This window comes from Caenorhabditis elegans, chromosome II, assembly GCF_000002985.6.
Source record: "Caenorhabditis elegans chromosome II".
In the NCBI taxonomy this organism is placed as follows: Eukaryota; Metazoa; Nematoda; class Chromadorea; order Rhabditida; family Rhabditidae; genus Caenorhabditis; species Caenorhabditis elegans.
In genome coordinates, this window is record NC_003280.10 from 2394457 (window position 1) to 2413410 (window position 18954).

General features: G+C 35.6%; 4 protein-coding genes and 2 pseudogenes across 6 annotated transcripts; 2 read left to right on the forward strand and 4 right to left on the reverse strand.

The window, feature by feature from the left end:
• Positions 1-459: 459 nt before the first annotated feature.
• On the reverse strand, positions 460-1508 carry F16G10.13 (DUF281 domain-containing protein; the record flags this gene model as incomplete). The annotated part of the gene is made up of 5 exons (NM_061865.1): positions 460-651; positions 840-973; positions 1040-1096; positions 1143-1188; positions 1245-1508. 5 exons carry the CDS (start codon positions 1506-1508, stop codon positions 460-462), a joined length of 693 nt encoding a protein of 230 aa, NP_494266.1.
• A 1997-nt stretch (positions 1509-3505) lies between these two features.
• F16G10.14 (DUF281 domain-containing protein) lies at positions 3506-4528 on the reverse strand (the record flags this gene model as incomplete). The annotated part of the gene is made up of 6 exons (NM_061866.4): positions 3506-3552; positions 3655-3841; positions 3884-4014; positions 4129-4185; positions 4232-4271; positions 4328-4528. The coding sequence occupies 6 exons, from the start codon at positions 4526-4528 to the stop codon at positions 3506-3508; spliced, it is 663 nt and encodes a 220-aa protein (NP_494267.2).
• A 5299-nt stretch (positions 4529-9827) lies between these two features.
• Positions 9828-10203, forward strand: F16G10.1 (Glutaminase; the record flags this gene model as incomplete). Its single annotated transcript, NM_061867.2, has 2 exons — positions 9828-9953; positions 10012-10203. The coding sequence occupies 2 exons, from the start codon at positions 9828-9830 to the stop codon at positions 10201-10203; spliced, it is 318 nt and encodes a 105-aa protein (NP_494268.2).
• A 516-nt stretch (positions 10204-10719) lies between these two features.
• Positions 10720-13225, reverse strand: F16G10.15 (annotated as a pseudogene). Its single transcript has 4 exons — positions 12554-13225; positions 12266-12502; positions 11145-11965; positions 10720-11046 (listed from the first exon to the last, which is right to left on the reverse strand). Coding segments are annotated over exons 1-4 (2057 nt in total).
• A 626-nt stretch (positions 13226-13851) lies between these two features.
• Positions 13852-14869, forward strand: F30D4.1 (annotated as a pseudogene). The gene is made up of 3 exons: positions 13852-14302; positions 14399-14454; positions 14660-14869. Coding segments are annotated over exons 1-3 (717 nt in total).
• A 307-nt stretch (positions 14870-15176) lies between these two features.
• On the reverse strand, positions 15177-18293 carry fbxa-182 (FTH domain-containing protein). The gene is made up of 6 exons (NM_001377723.1): positions 17866-18293; positions 17247-17516; positions 16976-17194; positions 16278-16396; positions 15581-16232; positions 15177-15525 (listed from the first exon to the last, which is right to left on the reverse strand). Exons 1-6 carry the CDS (start codon positions 18283-18285, stop codon positions 15256-15258), a joined length of 1950 nt encoding a protein of 649 aa, NP_001364766.1. The 5' UTR covers positions 18286-18293; the 3' UTR covers positions 15177-15255.
• Positions 18294-18954: the final 661 nt, after the last annotated feature.

Genomic DNA, 18954 nt, shown 5'->3' on the forward strand with positions numbered 1-18954 from the left:
TCATAATCTAATGACTTCACGCCATTGATCTGTGTTTATGAGAATCAAATCTATGTACTCTTATCTTATCAATTCTGATGTGGCGTCTCATGAAAATCCAGTCACAGATTTAGGTACTATTTTTCTGATCTTTATTAGAAACAACAAGAAAAAAGATTCACAGAAGAGCTAGAATTTAACAATTATCAAATATATATACATAAATTATAAATAATAAATTGCAATCACATTCAGCTATTCTATCGTCAGGTGCTGAAAAATATACATTTGGTATTAATTTTGATCGAATAAACATTTTTATATTTAACCAAACACCCCGTCTGTTTTAATATCAGTTCTGAATACTTAACATAGTTAGTAGTTAAAATTGCAAGTTGAAAAATTAAGTTTCAGAAAATGATTCGACATTGATAATTATGGCTTTTGAAATCAATTTTATTTTACTTAAACTTATGGAACTCACCATAACATAGCGTCGACGGGTGTTTTTTTCCCGTTCAATGAACCATCTGCGCCTGCAGTCGTGAATCCAACAGCAATTCCACGTGGATATATCGAGGCTATCAACTTATTGTTTTCACATGAGAGCCCATAGTAATCATTTACAGTGCCGCCACCTAACTCTTCTATTTCATATGGTCCTCGGACTACCTGAAAACATATTCTGATTGGATCATTTGATAAAAATTCAAATAATTCATTAAAGCGTGCTCAACTGAAAATTAAAAATTGATTACAGTTGAGTAACTATTGCAACGAATTACCTACAGAATGATATTAATCGAAAATCCCGTGAGCTACTTTAAAGACTTAACTACAGCAAACTGAAGACCACTTACATAGTTAGTTACACCAGCAGGTATTGAAAGGCCTGTTATTTCGCTTTCTTCAATTGAACCAAGAGCATATGGAAATAGATCTTCGGGACAAGAGAAAACAGCGCAGCCATCTACCACTTGGACCATCATACCATCTGAAATTTCAAAAGATCTCCGTTGGCCTATAGAACTTCTCTGGCTAATAAAATGAGTATGCTCACCCCTAAGCAGTGCTGATAAATCGGGACACTTGGTTGTAAATGTTGGGCATGTTTCTTCTAAAACATCTTTGACATTTGAGATAATAATTGGTTTAAAGCTTACCTGTCACGGTTGATGATTCCATTGCAATTGTTGTCATCATCGTTACCTTAAAGTTCAAGGTTTTAATCTACTTGTAAGTATTATTAATCCATATAGTTATACCTCAGGTGCCTCGGTTTCCTCTGAGGTCTCTGGAGTAGACACACCTCCAGGAGCCATCGTGGTATCTTCGGGAGCCATTGTACCTTCCTCAGGAGTCACTGTACTTTGCTCAGGAGCCAATGTGATTTCTCCAGGAGCCATTGTGCTTTGCTCAGGAGACAATGTACTCGGAATATAGGCATCATCTGGTGGAACCATTCGCATACAACATTCAGTTACTACCAGCAAATATGAAACAGTTAGAAACAAAGTCAAAATATTCATTTTTTAGACAGAAAATCTCAATGGCAAGACTGATTAATGAAGATTTCGTGATACTGATCACTTTTTATCTTCGAAGATAAATCCAGTTACGCAACAACGAAGTTCGTCTGAATCGGAGGCACCTGTCTACCCCAAGATATTCGGGTTTTAGTGTGGAATCGGAGAAATCGGACAAAGATCCTTTGAAGGGTTCAAATAGACGACTTTCCTAGAAAATGATAGCGTGAGACAAATAAATTTTGGTTAAGAACTAATATTGCATGTCGGTTTACATTGACCAGGCCAATAACGTAAATGACTACAGTACCTCAGCCGTACCGCCTCAACCATTCACTAAGACGAGAAAAAACATGAGGTTCGAACTACACTGTTATGGGATCCATTTTAATTTGAGGAATTTATACCATTCGCGGAGATTTTTGCAATGGAAAACTGCCATTAGTATTGGATGATTAGCTCGCATGCCATTTCAAATTTCACAGACTTCTCCGACACTAGAATTTGAACTGATGAAACAAGAAACGGAAGAACAAGAATAATGATTAGATAAGAATAGATATATCCAAAAGCCCATGAGAGATCAATGAAACCCTACGCTTTGCAGACCATGTTGCGTTTATATCCACTGAATTGGCAGTACGAAACTTTTCGTAATCAGAATATTTAGTGATCTTCAGAAACATTTTCGATTACACCGGAGGCGATCTCAGTACACTTAACAAATCAAACGCACTGCTTGAGTTTCCTCAGAAGCCAATGTTCAAGGAATATAAGCTTCATTCGGCAACATCATTCACATGTAGCACTCTGTTATTACTATTCATTTTCAAATCGAATCGATTCAGATTGAAAGCTAAATAGCAAAAAACGAATGATGGCGACTAATCACTTGGATGAAGATCCAGTTACTAAAGAATTTAAATCGAGGCACCTGTCTATCCCAATCTTGTACAATATTCTAGTTTTCACTGCGGATTTTGAATCAATGATCTGTTTTTTATGAGAATCAACCCTCTCTTCTCTTATCTTATCAATTCTGTTGCGGCGTCTCATTGGATGAAAAGCCAGCTGCGCAAGAACAAAATACAAACAAATATACTACTGTAAAAATCCCTGTAGGGTATCTAGTCTTTGCAAAACCGCCGATAATAGAATCATATAAAAACTTTTATTATAATAAGTGAAAATTTTCAAAAATTGCACAGTTATCAGGTATCAAAAAACTCCCGTTTTATGTCATTGACATGACATATAGTCGACAGGTGCTTTTTTTCCGTTCAATGAACCATCTGCGCCTTCAATTGAATCAACGTCAATCCCTTGTGGATATTTCGATGTCATCAACATATTGTTTTCACATAAGAGCCCAAAGTAATCATTTACGATGCCATCATTTAAATCTGCCGCTGACAATGGAGGTACGATTGACTGGAAACTTGTACTTATTAGAAGGCATATATGTAGCTGTGATTTTTGCGTGGGAATTTAGTTCAAATCTTTTTAATTCATGAAAACTTTCTCAACTACAAATCTCAAGATTGATTACAGCACACCAAATACCACCTACAAATCGAGCATATCCAGGAGGTGCTGGAACATCTGTTAGTTCACTTCCTGCAAATACACCAGTAGCAACTGGCAGTTCGTTTGCGGCGCAAGAAAACATTAAGCAGCCGTCCACATCTTCAATCATCATTGGAGCTGAAATTTTGGTAGACGGGATTTTTTCAAGTATTCAAATATGGTCTTGACGTGATTATAATGTTATTTCTCTTGACATGAAACGAGTTCACTAGTTAGAACTGTTCTGACTAATAAAATAAGTTGGCTCACGTTCAACCGTTATTGATAAATCTGGACACGTGTTTGTCATAGTTCGGCATACTTCTTCTGAAACATCTTAAGAATTTCAGAGAATAATCGGTTGAAAGCTTGCCTGTTGTTGATTCCATTGCAATTGTTGTCATCATCGTTACCTTAAAGTTCAAGGTTTTAATTTACAAAATATCATCACATTGAGCCATTCTGTTTGAACCATCAGTTGCTGAAACATATAAATTTGGTAATTCAGAACGAGAACCAATTTTCTTGTTATTACACATATACTAGTACATATACGTAGGTGTAGTAGTGTAAAAGTACTTACCATACAAAGTTGCGATGGGTCCTTTTTTCCCATTCAATGAGCCATCATCGCCCACAAGCGAGAAACCAATAAAAATTCCACGTGGATATTTCGAGGCCGTCAACTTATTGTTTTCACATAAAAGTCCATAGTAATCATTTATAGTTATGCCATTTAAATCATCCGATGACAATGGTGCTCGAATTGCCTGGAACTTTTCATTCGAGAATAGAACAACAGTACCACTTACAAATTTAGCTACTCCAGGTATTGCGACATCTGTTAGTTCGCTTCCATCAAATGAACCAGTACCATATGGCAATGTGCCTACAGGGCAAGATAAAACAACGCAGCCATCCACCACTTCGACCATCATTGGCGCTGAAATCAGAAAAAAAAACGTTTAGCGTGCTTTCTCACGTGAGTCGTACGACTCTGACTTGAAAATAGTTCATTGATTTGAACTTTTCTGAAAAATAAAACAAGTATGCTCACCCTCAACCACTGTTGTTAAATCTGGGCACTTGGTTGTAGATGTTGGGCATACTTCTTCTGAAACATCTTAATAGTTTAAGAAAATAATCGGTTGAAAGCTTGCCTGTTGTTGATTCCATTGCAATTGTTGTCATCATCGTTACCTTAAAGTTCAAGGTTTTAATCTACTTGTAAGTATTATTAATCCATATAGTTATACCTCAGGCGCCTCGGTTTCCTCGGAGGTCTCTGGAGTAGACACACTTCCAGGAGCCATTGTGATCTCTCCAGGAGCCAGTGTGCTCTCTTCCGGAGCCAATGTACTTGGAATATATACATCATCTGGTGGAACCATTCGCATACAACATTCAGACACTACCAGAAAATATGGAATAGTTAGAAACAAAGTCAAAATATTCATTTTTTGATAGAAAACCTCAATGGCAGGAATGAATAAGATATGGTGATACTGATCACTTTTTATCTTTGGATAAGAATCCAGTTACGCAACAACGAAACTCGTCTGAATCGGCGGCACCTGTCTATCCTACGATATTCAAGTTTTTATGTGAAATCGGAGAAATCGGACAAAGATCCTTTGATAGGTTCAAAATTTTGGATTTGTATTGGTTTTTTATGGCAACACATTTTTCAATAACTCTACTAATATCTAAAAAACAAGCTGCCAAATTAAAGATGTGAGACCAATAATTTGTTCAACGATTAGTTCATGAGCCAAAATTGCACTGTGCTTTGTACCGAGAAAAGATACATTAAATAACTACAACATTCTTACAGTACCCCTACCGTATCCCTATACTAACGACAAACTTACCCAAACCAGACCATAGAATTAAAACTACATACACAAGCTCTCAGTAATGCGGTGTATAGTATTGATAGTTGGCAAAACTCACATAAACTTCTCCACTACAGACATTTGAACTGATGAAACAAGAAACAGAAGAACAGGAATAATAAATAGATAAGGATAGATATATCCGAAAGTTTACTAGAGATCAGCAACAAATTTGGCGAGTCTGGGGCGCAATAGTGGCAACTAACGGGAAAATTTAGTGCAGAATTCTTAAATTAAAAACTCCATTTGTTAAAGTAAATTTTGTTAAAGTAATCAGAGACCAACTTATAATATTCATTTTCGAATAAAGTCAATTGAAAGATCAAAATCTTAAAATCCATTCTTGTACAATTATCCCATTCTTGTACAATTTTTTTTCGGGTAGAAACCATCAATCGAATCTAGTCTATATCTAAATGAGAAAGATTCGAACGCAAAGAATAATAATACAAAAATCCTATCGGAAGTCTCTGTACTCTTATCTTATCATATCTATTGTGGCTTCACATTCGTGGGGAAGCCCACTAGCTTATCAGTCTTGTCTGGCGCAATCTTGCTACAAAATACGAAAAAGCATTGACATTTGGACTTCTGTGATCTTATTGGATTCTCTAGTCTTATCTTATCATGTTTCAATTTCGCGTTTTGCGGTTTCCTCTTACATAAATTTCGTTCTGATCCGCAACGTTTTCCGCGGAAAACTTTTTTGGGACAAGGGAAAGTCTAATTGCATGTACGTAGTTTGATAGAACGAAGATTAAAAATTGTAATCTGTAGTTTGGGTTCTTAAAAGTTCTGAGACCCATGTTTGTCCAATGTACTATATTATATTCCAAATGCATTTAAAGGTGGAGTAGCGCCAGTGGGGATTTTGTCTAAATGTACTCAAAATGATCCAAAACAACCGAATATCATAATAAAACACTCCAAAAAATTTTAGATTTTTCACAATTTCCGGTCAAAGTTTTGGCAAATTGCCAAAATTTTGAAAAATACTAGCTTTTGAGGAAATTTAAAGAAATGTCGCATGTTTTAATACAAATAATTTAAACAAAATTAAAACATAAAAAATGTCGAAGAAAAATGTTTTTCGGTCGACTTCCAAAATTATGAGTGGCAAAAACTGAGTAATTGCCACTTTTTTACAGTAAATAAAAAACTTTCAAAACATTTCTGAAAAGTTTTATCATGATATTTGGTCATTTTGGCACCAAAGGAGTGGTTTTTAACAATTTCCCCACTGGCGCTACTCCACCTTTAAATCCAAAATTCAAGACAAGATTTTTAAGTCGAACATTTTCAATCCATTATCGCCAGACAATATATTTATTTACTTAAACAACAGGAACAAATAAAAATCAGAAATTTATTCAAAACAAACAATATTAGAAAAATTACCAATCAAAAGATAAATTCCAAAATTATTTGCATAGCTCAAGTTTTAGCCTAAGCCTAAGCAACTTATAGCTCCTCCTAGTAAATCAAGAAGTCATCTATTTGAACCTATCAAAGGATCTTTGTCCGAAAATTCTTTGATTCCACACAAAAACTTGAATATCGTGGGATAGACAGGTGCCGCCGATTCAGACTAATGATATTGCGTAACAGGATTTTTGTCCAAAGATAAAAAAGGTGATCAGTATCACGATATCTTCATTATTTATTCTTGGCATTGAGATTTTCTATTTGAAAATGAATATTTAAACTCTTTTTCTAACTATTCCATATTTGTTGGTAGTAACTGAATGTTGTATGCGAATGGTTCCACCAGATGATGTCTATATTCCGATTACATTGGCTCCTGAAGAAAGTACAATGGCTCCTAGAGAAACCACGATGGCTTCTGGAGAGAACACAGAGGCTCCTGAAATGAGCACAATGGCTCCTGGAGATATGTCTACACCAGAGACCTCCGAGGAAACCGAGGCGCCTGAGGTATAACTATATGGATTAATAATACTTATAAGTAGACTAAAACCATAAAATTTAAGGTAACAATGATGGCAATGATGCTGGCCAAAAAAATATCCACTTTTAGTTATTATTTTAATGATTTCGCTATTTTTTCAAATAAGTCTAACTCCAAAACTAGAAATGCTATCGAAAAACTTTTAACTGGTGAAGTATAGCCCGTGATCAGGTCTATATGTTTTTACTTGTTTAAATAATTCACTAAAATAATGACAAGTAATAAAGCGGCCGACATCTCGTGAGTCCATTTTTGATGATGATTACTAAAACAACTGTAACTCAAGGGTCATATTTTTAATGGAAGGTTTGAGAAAGAAATACAATGTTTATATAATTTTTCATTGTTTGCACATATTAACTTTGTCCTGAAACCTTCAACAAAAAAGATAAGAGAGTCCAAAGAGGAATTGCATAGTGTCATTTCGAGCACATTTCTCATAAACAGTGGATTATTTGTCCTGAATTATATTTTTGGTTAATATATAGTTCAAATAATATAACATTTAGTTAGTTCTTCACAAAAATTGACAAAAAAAAATTTTTCAACCCGCGAAACCTGATTTTTGAATATAGCGCCTAAACAGTGTTTTGTGAGACATTAGTTTCAGCTCACATATATTTTTTATTGAAGGTTTCAGGACAAAGTTAATATGTGCAAACAACGAAAAATTATATAAATATTGTATTTCTTTCTTAAACCTTCCATTAAAAATATGACCCTTGAGTTACAGTTTTTTTTCCTTTTTTTTGGGGATGATAAAATTCGAAAATGTTACAGACACCGAGGAGCTACGCTTCCCTCATCCTCCTTGGATAAGTCGGTAACTGCTTGGACTGGGGAGTGGGAGGGGGAGGGGGAGGTTCAATTCTCCCAAAATGCCAATTTTTTTTTTGCAAAAAAGTGCATATAGTATGTAAAAAAATTAATTGAAGACCAAAACGCCTGTAACGGGGCCAAAATCGAATTTCTTGACCCAGAAACGTACCCATAATACTAAAAAAAATTAGAAACCCATTTTCATAGAAACTCTCCCAAAATTCCAAAATTTTTTTTTTGCAAATATATATCCATATAGCAAATATAGCAAATATAATAAATATAGCAAATATATGGCCGGGGGGTGGGAGGGGGGAGGGGATGAGTTCAACTCTCCACCACGGGAAAATTTTTTGTGAATATATATGTATATATATATATATATATTATATATGTATATATATATATATATTATATATGTATATATATAATATATATATATGTATGTAAAAAAATTAATTGAAGATAAAAACGCCTCTAGCGGGGCCAAAATCGAATTTCTAAACCCAGAATCGTGCCCATAATTTTTTTAAAAAAATTATCTAACGCTCCCGATAAGAATAATGCAAAAAATAAATTAAAGTCAAAATCGCCTCTAGCGGGGCCAAAATCGAATTTCTAAACCCAGAATCGTGCCCATAATTTTTTTAAAAAAATTATCTAACGCTCCCGATAAGAATAATGCAAAAAATAAATTAAAGTCAAAATCGCCTCTAGCGGGGCCAAAATCGAATTTCTAAACCCAGAATCGTGCCCATAATTTTTTTAAAAAAATTATCTAACGCTCCCGATAAGAATAATGCCGAAAATCGGAAATTTTTTTTTTGCAAAAAAGTGCAGTCATATGTATGCAAAAAATAAATTAAAGTCAAAATCGATGAGTTCAACTCTCCACCACGGGAAAATTTTTTGTGAATATATATGTATATATATATAATATATATATATGTATGTAAAAAAATTAATTGAAGATAAAAACGCCTGTAACGGGGCCAAAATCGATGCAAAAAAGTGCAGTCATATGTATGCAAAAAATAAATTAAAGTCAAAATCGCCTCTAGCGGGGCCAAAATCGAATTTCTAAACCCAGAATCGTGCCCATAATTTTTTTTTAAAAATTATCTAACGCTCCCGATAAGAATAATGCCGAAAATCGGAATTTTTTTTTTTTGCAAAAAAGTGCAGTGCAGTATGTGCAGTATGTAAAAAATTTAATTGAAGACCAAAACAACTGTAACGGGGCCAAAATCGAATTTCTTGACCCAGAAACGTACCCATAATACTAAAAAAAAATTAGAAACCCATTTTCATAGAAACTCTCCCAAAATTCCAAAATTTTTATTTTTGTTTTTTTGTGCCTGTATATACCTGTTGAAATTGGAATTCGACACAAAAAGCTCTGTAACGGGGCCAAACTTGAATTTCTTTACCCAGGAACGTACCCATAATACTAAAAAAATATTAGAAACCCATTTTCATAGAAACCTTTTTTTTCCTTTTTTTTTTGGGATGAAAAAATTCGCAAAAAAAATTTCCCCGTGTTGGAGAGTTGAACTCATTAAGAGGTTCCCGCCAGTAAACATCATCAAAAATGGACTCACGAGATGTCGGCCGCTTTATTACTTGCCATGATTTCAGTTTATTATTTAAACATGAAAAAACGTATAGAACTGATAACGGGCTATTCTTTACCAGTTGAAAGTTTTTCGATAACATTTCTAGTTTTGGAGTTATACTTATTTGAAAAAATAGAGAAATCATCAAAAAACTAAAAGTGGATATCTTTTTGGCCAGCACTGTAGATCAAAACCCTATATTTTAAGGTAACAATGATGACAACACTTGCAATGGAATCAACAACCATGGCATGTAAGCTTTCAACCGCCTGTGCTCCTAAATTTCCAGCTAATTTCAGGAGAAGTATGCCCAACATCTACAACCAAGTGTCCAGATTTATCAACAGTGGTTAAGGGTGAGCATACTTGTTTTATTAGTCAATTTCATATCAGAGTCGTGAAAAAAAAACACTAAAATCACTAGGTCAAAAAAGGATCTTTTCGACTTTCAGCTCCAATGATGGTCGGAGAGATGGGTGGATGCGCTGTTTTCTCTTGTCCCCCTGGCTTGTTGCCGTTTATTATTGGCGTTTTTGAAGAAAGCGAACTGACAGACGTTGCAGTACCTGGAGTACCTACATTTGTAAGTGGTTCTGAAAAAAAACACAATTGTATCTCATCTAATAAATACATGTTTCCAGGGAGCCCAGCCACCATCGTCGGTAGCAGATTTGGGTGTCCGGACAGTAATTGATTACTTTGGTCTCTTTTGTGAAAACAATAAATTGATGGCCTCGATATATCCACGTGGAATTGCTATTGGTTTCTCTCTTGTGGGTGCAGATGGTTCATTAAACGGGAAAAAAGCACCTGCCACCTCTATGCTATGGTAAGTTTTAGTCTACACATTTATTGTTCACTAAACCTATATGTACTAGTACAAGTGTATGTACTATTCCAAAAAGTCATACATTTTCCATTTCAATAACTTATGAAAAAATGTATACTCGACTTTTGAACACGACGGCAGAAGAATAAAAAAACACCAAATTAATATGTTTCAGCACCTGATGATTGGATGGCTCAATGTGATGACATTTTGTAATTGATTTTTTTTTTCAACTTGATACAATTTTTCTATAAATCGTTTTTCCGTTCATTCAAAAGCACGGTTTTTGTTATCCCACTGGCCACTTGAGCAAGTTGAAATTTAAAAATATTTATGGTAATAGTTATGAGCAAGTTTATGAGCACGAACTAAAATTACTCCAAAACTATGAGCAGCTCAGTTGCCTGCTCACGGATATTGCGGAGCCAATAATTTCATCTCAAGGGACCTACCCCGTTATATATTTTTTCATCCGATATATAAGCTTTGTACTTCTCAGAATTGTAGGTTGAAATGGCGAATCTGAAAGGCAACCGTTTATAGTAATGATAAAAAAATGTCAACAACAGTATCAGATCAGTTTCACGAGAATTTAAAACAGCTAAGTTCTAGCTTTTCTTTGAATACGTGCAAACATAAAGTTTTTACGCTCTTGGTAATATCTGATTTGAAGATCCTCCTCAACATCAGTGTAAGGGAAAAACCAAATATTAGGTTGTCCAGTCGAAAGATCGGAAATTCTGCGGAACGGATCTCCCAAGAAAGTATCATCGAATATGGATTCATTAATATCACTGTTCACAAACTCGGCTTTAAATTGACGGAATGTTTGAGATAAGAGGAATGTCTGAAATTTTTGTGTCTTTTTTACAGTAAATAATGCGAAATATTCTAAATAAGTCCAACAGAAACATTTTATAGTTTTTTTTTTCAATATAAACTCACATCTTTCAAATATACAACATCTCCCAATGATATCGAGTCCAGTACTATGTCGACTTTTGTAAAATGAACTAAATCCACAACATCGCATTTCACCACAAGCGAGTGGATATGCAATTTTTCTGCGTTTTTCCAATGTTTCATGCTGGATAGTGTTTTAATGCTCCGCACGTCTCTTGTCGGCGTGCCGTCCGAAAATGCAAAGTTAATAGCTTTCAGTGAAACGGGGCCCAAGTATTGGAGTATTTGCGTCACCGTTTCTGGATCACTAGTCGTCATATTTAACTTTTCAACCAAAAGCAATTGATTTAGTGAAGAAAACGTTTCTTTGAATAATTCAACATATGGATTTTCGTTCAGATTTATGAGCTCTTTTCTGTCTTCAATAAATTTTAAAGAGAGATCGCTTAGCGCATTTTTCTGGTTCTTGAATATATGGAACATGTCGTTCGAATAGTTACTTTTGTTCAAATTAAAAGTATCTTCTGGTTTTTCATAATAGTTCAATATCTCTGTATCATCTGTATCGGATATGCGAACAGATCTGTATCCAATCCCACGGCCGAAAATTTCGACTGCTACCACTTTGGGGTCAGGCTTGAGAACTTCGATGAGTTGGCGAATTAAACTTTACCAAAAAACTTTACCGATAACTTGTCTACAACAAAAGACTTTTCTCTTGAAAAAATGAAATTACAAATCTACAAATCTTTAAAGTTGAGATATTCCGTAATTTTTCCCATAATTAAAATGTTATGAAGCCATTCAGTTGAAGACTGTGATAGGGATAGTTTTGAAAGTTGTTGGTCTGCTTCGAGAACTTTCTGAAAAAATCCACGAATAAGAGGAAAACCAATATTAAATTTAAACTTTTAAACATTTTCCGTAAACTAAAGCACCGTAATGATCTCTATAAAATCAAAAAATTGATGAAGGACTGGAGCGTTTAAAAAGTTTCAAAGAATCGCAAAATGTTTAGTTTATAAATTTTAAATTTTTTAAGATAACATTCATCCAAATTTTGAGCAAAAAAACATGGATTAATCAAAATGCATATTTTTTCGCAGACCGCAAAAAATTCGCCATTTTGCTGTTTCATTTACTGTCAATTAAATTTTACCTACCTTAAGTTATTTTCTAATCTGAGGAGAGTATAAAATATCCGGTTGAATAATTTTTATTTCTTTTGATTCCTTGCATAGTAAAAACTCCCGTTTATCCTTGATCAGGCGAACCGAAAATCCGAACTTTTCAGATTATTTTTTACCAATTAACTTGTCCAATAGTTCTTCCGTCACATCGGCTTCCAAGTGTTCGTAGTTTAAGCTAAAACTACAAAACTTAGGGGCATGGAAGTCAAGCTGCAAGAAATATGGAAAAATAACAAACATAGAAATTCCACCAAAGCTCACCTTTATAAGCTTTTGTATGTCAAGTGCTGATATTTTTCAAACTTTTATGTCCACATCCTCACAATGACTAAAGTGTTCGAACGGTATTGAAACGTTGAAATCTTTAAGATTGATGTCTTTCGCACTTTTCCATTGATCCATTTTCACTATATCACCAAACCCAACAATTTCTAGTTGGTTTTCTTCTTTACGATATGTGATGTACAAATCTTTCAATGTATTTGAGTCAAAGCATTGTAAGATGTCACGGAGCTTGGAAACGTGGTCGATATTCAAAGAGAGAGTGTTAACAGGAATTCTCTTTTGTTGTTTTTTGAAACAACTTTTGAACTGCTTGTAGACACAATCTGCAGCTTCAACGTTTTCGCGACAGACCTCATAGTAACGAACTGCAATGAATAGATTTTCTGCGAAATTCGCATTCATAAAAATATGTTCCAAATCTTCGCACATTGCATCAATATATTCTTTTCCTTGAACCAGCAACTTGCTGCATGTTGTCCGTCGAACTTTTGTATTTAGTCCTTTATGTTCATATACAACCATAAAATCAGGATGGCCTTCAAATTTAAGCATGAGAAATCCGAATTCTTTCTGGCAGCTGAGGCTCACAGATAACTCTTTCAAAATCCAATCGTTTGTGGCTTGACACAGTTTATTCGTATATGACATTCGCTGAAATTCAAATCAGTTGAATTCAAAAATAGAAATAACTAGGGGTTTTTTGAATGTTTAATTTCGCAGAGTTCGCAGAGTAATTATGTACATCAATTTAAAACTTCCAATATAAAAATTTAATAAAATAGCCACATTCAAACAAATCGACGCAAATTGAGAAAAAAGCAACACTGGCAACTCAGACACTCTAAAGTTAGTATCTCGTTATTATTCAATTATTTTTAAAATTTAAAACCCAGAAAGTATCAAAGTTGGTAGAAGAACTAATTACAAATGTGCAGTTGCCTATGATGCCAGAGTCTTATCAGTTTTTGTTACTCTAAACGTTCAAGTCTTATGAAAATGTGTGCTATTTCATTTTTTTTTCAAAAACAATTCAAAGTTTGCTTCGTTTTCGAAAGAAGAAAGAGTTGAAAACGACGAAACTATAATACGTGCACGAGCTGTAAAATGACACTTCTGGATGTACAGGGTGGCGCACAATTACCCGCACAAAAGTTTGCAGCGGCACCACGTATGCAGGGACGAAAAATTGCAGATGGGCCATACAAATATTTGATCATTATCCTGTTTTCCACTATTTCGTCAATTTTCAGCTCAATCCGTCCTGTTTCAGCCGAATGGTACCACCAAGTCCGAATGGTGTTTCAATTTCGCGTTCATTCGTGACTGGAGTTCGCCCAATGGAGATCGCTAGACGTCTCCGACTTCTAAGACGAACCGTCAATGATATAATTTCTTGTTACAAGGACCTTGTAGCACTTTGCAATTGTGCTGGAAGAGGATGTACTGTAACGGTGACAACTCCACAGCGAGTTACAAAAGCCATGGCAAGAATTCGGAGAAACTCAGATCGGAGCATCAGAAAAATGTCAGAGGACATGAAAATCAGTCGCCGTTCAATGGGACGAATAGTAAAAGACCAGTTAAAATTGGATATTTCTTGTGGGAGAAAGACGGCGATTCTCTCAGTAGCCACCGTCAAGAAAAGACTGGAAAGATCGAAAATTCTCCTCCGCCGTACGCGCACTGATGAAAATTTAGTGACTGTTTTTCCGACGAAAAATTTTTTATGAAGCAAGCGGAGTTCAACTCCCAAAATTATTGAGTGCTAGCTTAGACATCTGGAGAAGCTTTGGACAAGCGTAGAATAATTTTCCGCTTCTCACCCAGCATCTGTGATGCTTTTTGGAGCAGTTGTCGCAACTGGCAAATCTCCCTTGTTTTTGTCTATATAGGAGTGAAAATCAACATGAACCAGTGAGTTTTGATAGTTTGGAGAAGAGTTTGATCCCATGGACATCATCTCACTTTAATGGAGCTCATTGAGTATAACAGCAAGACGGCACACCGCCAATCTCACTCAAAGCTGATGCGAGACCCATTTTACTGCGTTCATTCTTAAGAATAACTGGCACCGTCATGCTGGACCTGAACTTATTGGATTATTCCAATTGAGGGGTTTTGTAGGCAAAGGTCCATACCAAACCTCACTTAAGTATCGAGGCTCTGCAGAAGATCTTGCTCGAGGAATGAGGCGATTTGTTGGAGGAGTACCTGCGTACAGTCATCGATGACTACCCGCGACTTCATCGAGCTGCTAAGGCTAAAAAAGGAGGTCGCATGGAGCATGACTAATCAAGTTATGTTGTTTTGAATGTGAATAAACTTTTTGTTGAGTTTCATGTTTTCTGACGCCTGGTGTTAAAGTTACACTACTATATTTTTGTGCGGGTAATTGTGCGCCACCCTGTAATATCTGAACGAGCACGGAAAATTGTTTCTAAAGTGGTTTGTCGTTTTGAGCATTCTCAAGGTGTTTCGACCCAGCACTCTGGAAACGTTTTTATAATTTTAGCTTTCAATTATGGTTTTGTATGTAACATTTGTATTGCAAAATGTGATTGGTTTTCTTACTCAGCTAAAATTGGAAAGGAATTTCCTTCTCAGCAGACGTTTATTTGGGGGCATGAATAGTGACAGAAAATATACATATTAAATCCAGTTTTTTTTTACAATGAGTTTTACAAGAATCTGTGGAAAAAGTGCTGAAATCTAGTTTCTCTTGGAATACGAGTGAACATAAATTGTTTACGCTCTTGGTAATATCTGATTTGAAGATCCTCGTCAACATCAGCGTAGGAGAAAAACCAAATATTAGGTAGCCCTGACGAAGGATCGGAGACTCTGCGGGAGGGATCTCCCAAGAAAGTATCAACAAATATGGTCTCATTGATATCACTGTTCACAAACTGGGCTTTGAATTGGCAGAATGTTGGAGACGAGAGGAATGTCTGAAAATTTTTTAAATTTTTTTCAGACTAATGTTTTTTTTTAATATAAACTCACATCTTTCAAGTATACAACATTTTGCAATAACATTGAGTCCAATATAATGTCAACTTCTGAAAAATGAATCAAGACCTCTACATCGCATTTCACGACTGTATTGTTGATAGTCAATTCCTTTGCATTCTTCCAATGTTCCATATTGCATAAATTAATTTTATTATCAAGCTCAATTTGTTTCCATGGTCTGTTCACGTATTCAGATCCAAATTCAATTTTTCTCAGTGAAACTGGATCCATGTATGTGAGTAGTTGCCCCACGATTTCTGGATTCCTTAAATTCACTGTAAATTTTTCAACAGAAAACAATCGATCCAGTGGCAAAACAAATTCTTCGAAACACTCAATATATAAGTGTTCACTCTCCTTCTCGAACTCGTCTACATATTCTAGTTCAAGCTCGGTGAGAGCAGTTTTTTGATTCTTCAAAATGAGGAGCATGTCGTTCGAGAAGTTGGAAATATCCAATTTATTAGTTTGGTCTGATTTATTACTTCCACTGTAGCCGAATAATTTGCTATCATCCTTGCCGAATATTTCAACACTTCTTGTTCCGAGCCCATAATAAATGGTCACTGCCACGACTTTGGGGTCAGGCTTGAGAATATCAATGCACTGACGGATTGCACGAGAAACTTTACGAAGGACTTGCCTAAAACAACATGATTTTTACAACAATTTAGTGAAAATGACTTACAAGTGTTTGTAATCAAGGTATTGAGTAACTTTCCCCATAATCACACAAATATGAAGCCATTCAGTGGGACCCTGTGATGTGGAAAGTTTTGAAAGTTGACGTCCGGCTGCGATGGCTTCCTGAAAATTTGTTCAACAGTTTCAACAACTTTGTCAAAGATAGATTCCCCAATTTGTCGATTAAAAAATTACATTTTGGCACAATTTTACCTTTTTAAGTAGGGTCTCCATCAGGGTTGTGCGGCAACCGGCAACCAAGTTGCGGGTTGCCGAAAATTTTTGGGTTCGGCAACTTCGGCAACTGTCAATATCAATGTGAAGCATTTTGTAGCTCAGAAAAAAAGCATTCCGAGAGCCTTAAGAATGCTAAAATTTCACTGTAAACGAAAAAAACGACCATACTTTTTTTTTTCCAAAACGCTAAAAAATATAATTTCAACAAAAAAACTTTGAAACCGGTTGCCAGTTGCCGAAAAGTTGCCGGCATTTCGGCAACCAGAAGTTGCCGGTTGCCGAATTTTTTTTGGGTTCGGCAACTTCGGCAATTGCCGATTTCCGAAAATCTCGGTTGCCGCACAGCCCTGGTCTCCATGTAGGTGCCAGGGCGCCTACCGCGCCCGCCTTGCGTCTGCCTCAACAAAGTGTCATTGATTTCTAGCCACAATGCAGAAATGAGGCGAGAGGCGGATTAAAGCTAACCTTACGACTGTTTCTTTGATCTGAGAACCCATAGTCCGGATGAGCAATGTAGAACTGATTAGCCAAGGTGCATTGACGAAACTCCCGATTGTTATTAATTGATCGAACTCTCCTGTTGTCATATGTCCCGCCAAATAACGTTTTCAATAGTTTTTTGGTAACGTCCAAAGATTTGTAGTGCACGATGATCCTCCTAAATTCTGGGGCATTGAAGTCAACCTGCAATCCCATTTAAAGAAAACAGTTAAAACAGGAGTTATACAAAGCTCACCTCAATAAGTTTATGTATATCATCAGCTGATATTTTCCAAACTTCTACGTACGCACTCTCACAATGACTAAAATGCTCAAACGGTATGGAAACAAAGAAGTTTCTCAGATTGATCTCTTTTGCATTTTTCCATTGATCCATCTCCACTATATCACCAAACTCAATAATTTCAGGTTTATGTTTATTTGTGTCCATATTAATGTTCAATTCTGTCAATGTAGTCGGGTCAAAGCATTGTAAGACATCACGGAGCTTGGAAATATTATCGATCTTCAAACGTCTTTGTTATAGGGCTCACAGCTGAGTGAGGCGCAAAATACGGGAGGGTGGTTATTTGGAATTTCTTGGTGTTCACACCACATAGTACAAAAGATGGGTGGGCCGACACTTTTCGGGTTCCACGCCGCACTAATTTCACGCTCTCACCCCACTATCCACCATGGTCATCTGTATAGTGCCTTGCGGAACCCCAAAAGTGTCTGCCGCTGCCAAACAATTACCTGGATATTTCACTGCGGCGCTGTAGGTGCTGGAGCTGAGCCCCAGCCCAAAAAGGGGCTCAGCTCTAGCTTTTTGTTTTGTGCGTAAGCGTTACGCGCAGTCTATTTATTTACTTCACCTTCAAAAATAGAGTATAAACAGGAACTCCTTTTTGTTGTTTTTGCCACAAACTTTTGATCTGCTCGTGAACGCGGTCTGCAGCTTCCACGTTATCACGATTAGTGTCGGCATATAACAACGAAAATGATAGATCTTCCGCAAGTGTCGCATTTGTTAAGATGTGATTAATGTCTTCGCACATTACATCAACAAAATCTTTCTCTTGAACATGCAACTTGTTGTATTCAGTCCTATAAACATTTGTGTCTGCTCCGTCATATTCGTACTTTACGTCAAAAGCAGATTTGTCTTCAAATATCAGCGTAAGTTCTCCTTTGTCCCTTATTTGGGAAACCACTCCATGACAGCTGATGCGGACATCCAACTTAGTTAAAATCCATTCATTTGTGGCTTGACATAAATTATATGCATATGACATTATCTTCTAAATGAAAGGTTGTTTGATTAAAATCAAAAAGGGAAAAGAAAATAAATAGAATAATGTTCTCCGGGGTAAACATTCAAAAAAAATAGCATATAAAACACGTAAAATTACAAAAAAAATTAAAAAAACTATAAGTACTAAAATAAGAGTGAGCACAAATTGATTGTTCTTATCAGTTCTTATCAATACGTTTCTAGAAGGTATGCATTTCGAAATTAGGCATCTTTAAGAGTGAGCAAGATTTTTTATGTCGTTTTTTTTCTCCCAATCCATGCAATTTAGTGTTTTATGATAAATTTAAAATTTTAAATAAACACATCAATTTTTTAAGATGAATGAAAATATTCAGGAGAAGATATTAGGGATAGAAAATTTTGGATATCAGTTCCTGGGTTTTACTTAAAAAAAAATAGAAACTGATAGAACTGACTTTGAGAATGAAGGAGCTGGCTCACGGGTACAAGGGTATCTCCAGTCAAAACTGACGTAACTTAATCATATTTTTTGAAAGAAACATTTATGGAAAGGTTTTTGGAATTTTTTCAAAAAAAAAAATATTCCACGTTTACTGTTTTCAACTGAAAAACGCTTACTTCAATCTTTTGAAATTCTCAGTGAGGATAGTAAGTTTTAATCCCATTTTTATTTTGGAAAATAACAGAA

Coding starts and splice junctions, on each gene's coding strand:
- fbxa-182 (NM_001377723.1), bottom strand. CDS start 18,285: ATGTCATATGCATATAATTTATGTCAAGCCACAAATGAATGGATTTTA. Junction 17,517..17,865: donor TTTATACTCTATTTTTGAAG/GTGAAGTAAATA, acceptor AGACGTTTGAAG/ATCGATAATATTTCCAAGCT. Junction 15,526..15,580: donor ATGTTGTATACTTGAAAGAT/GTGAGTTTATAT, acceptor AAAAATTTTCAG/ACATTCCTCTCGTCTCCAAC.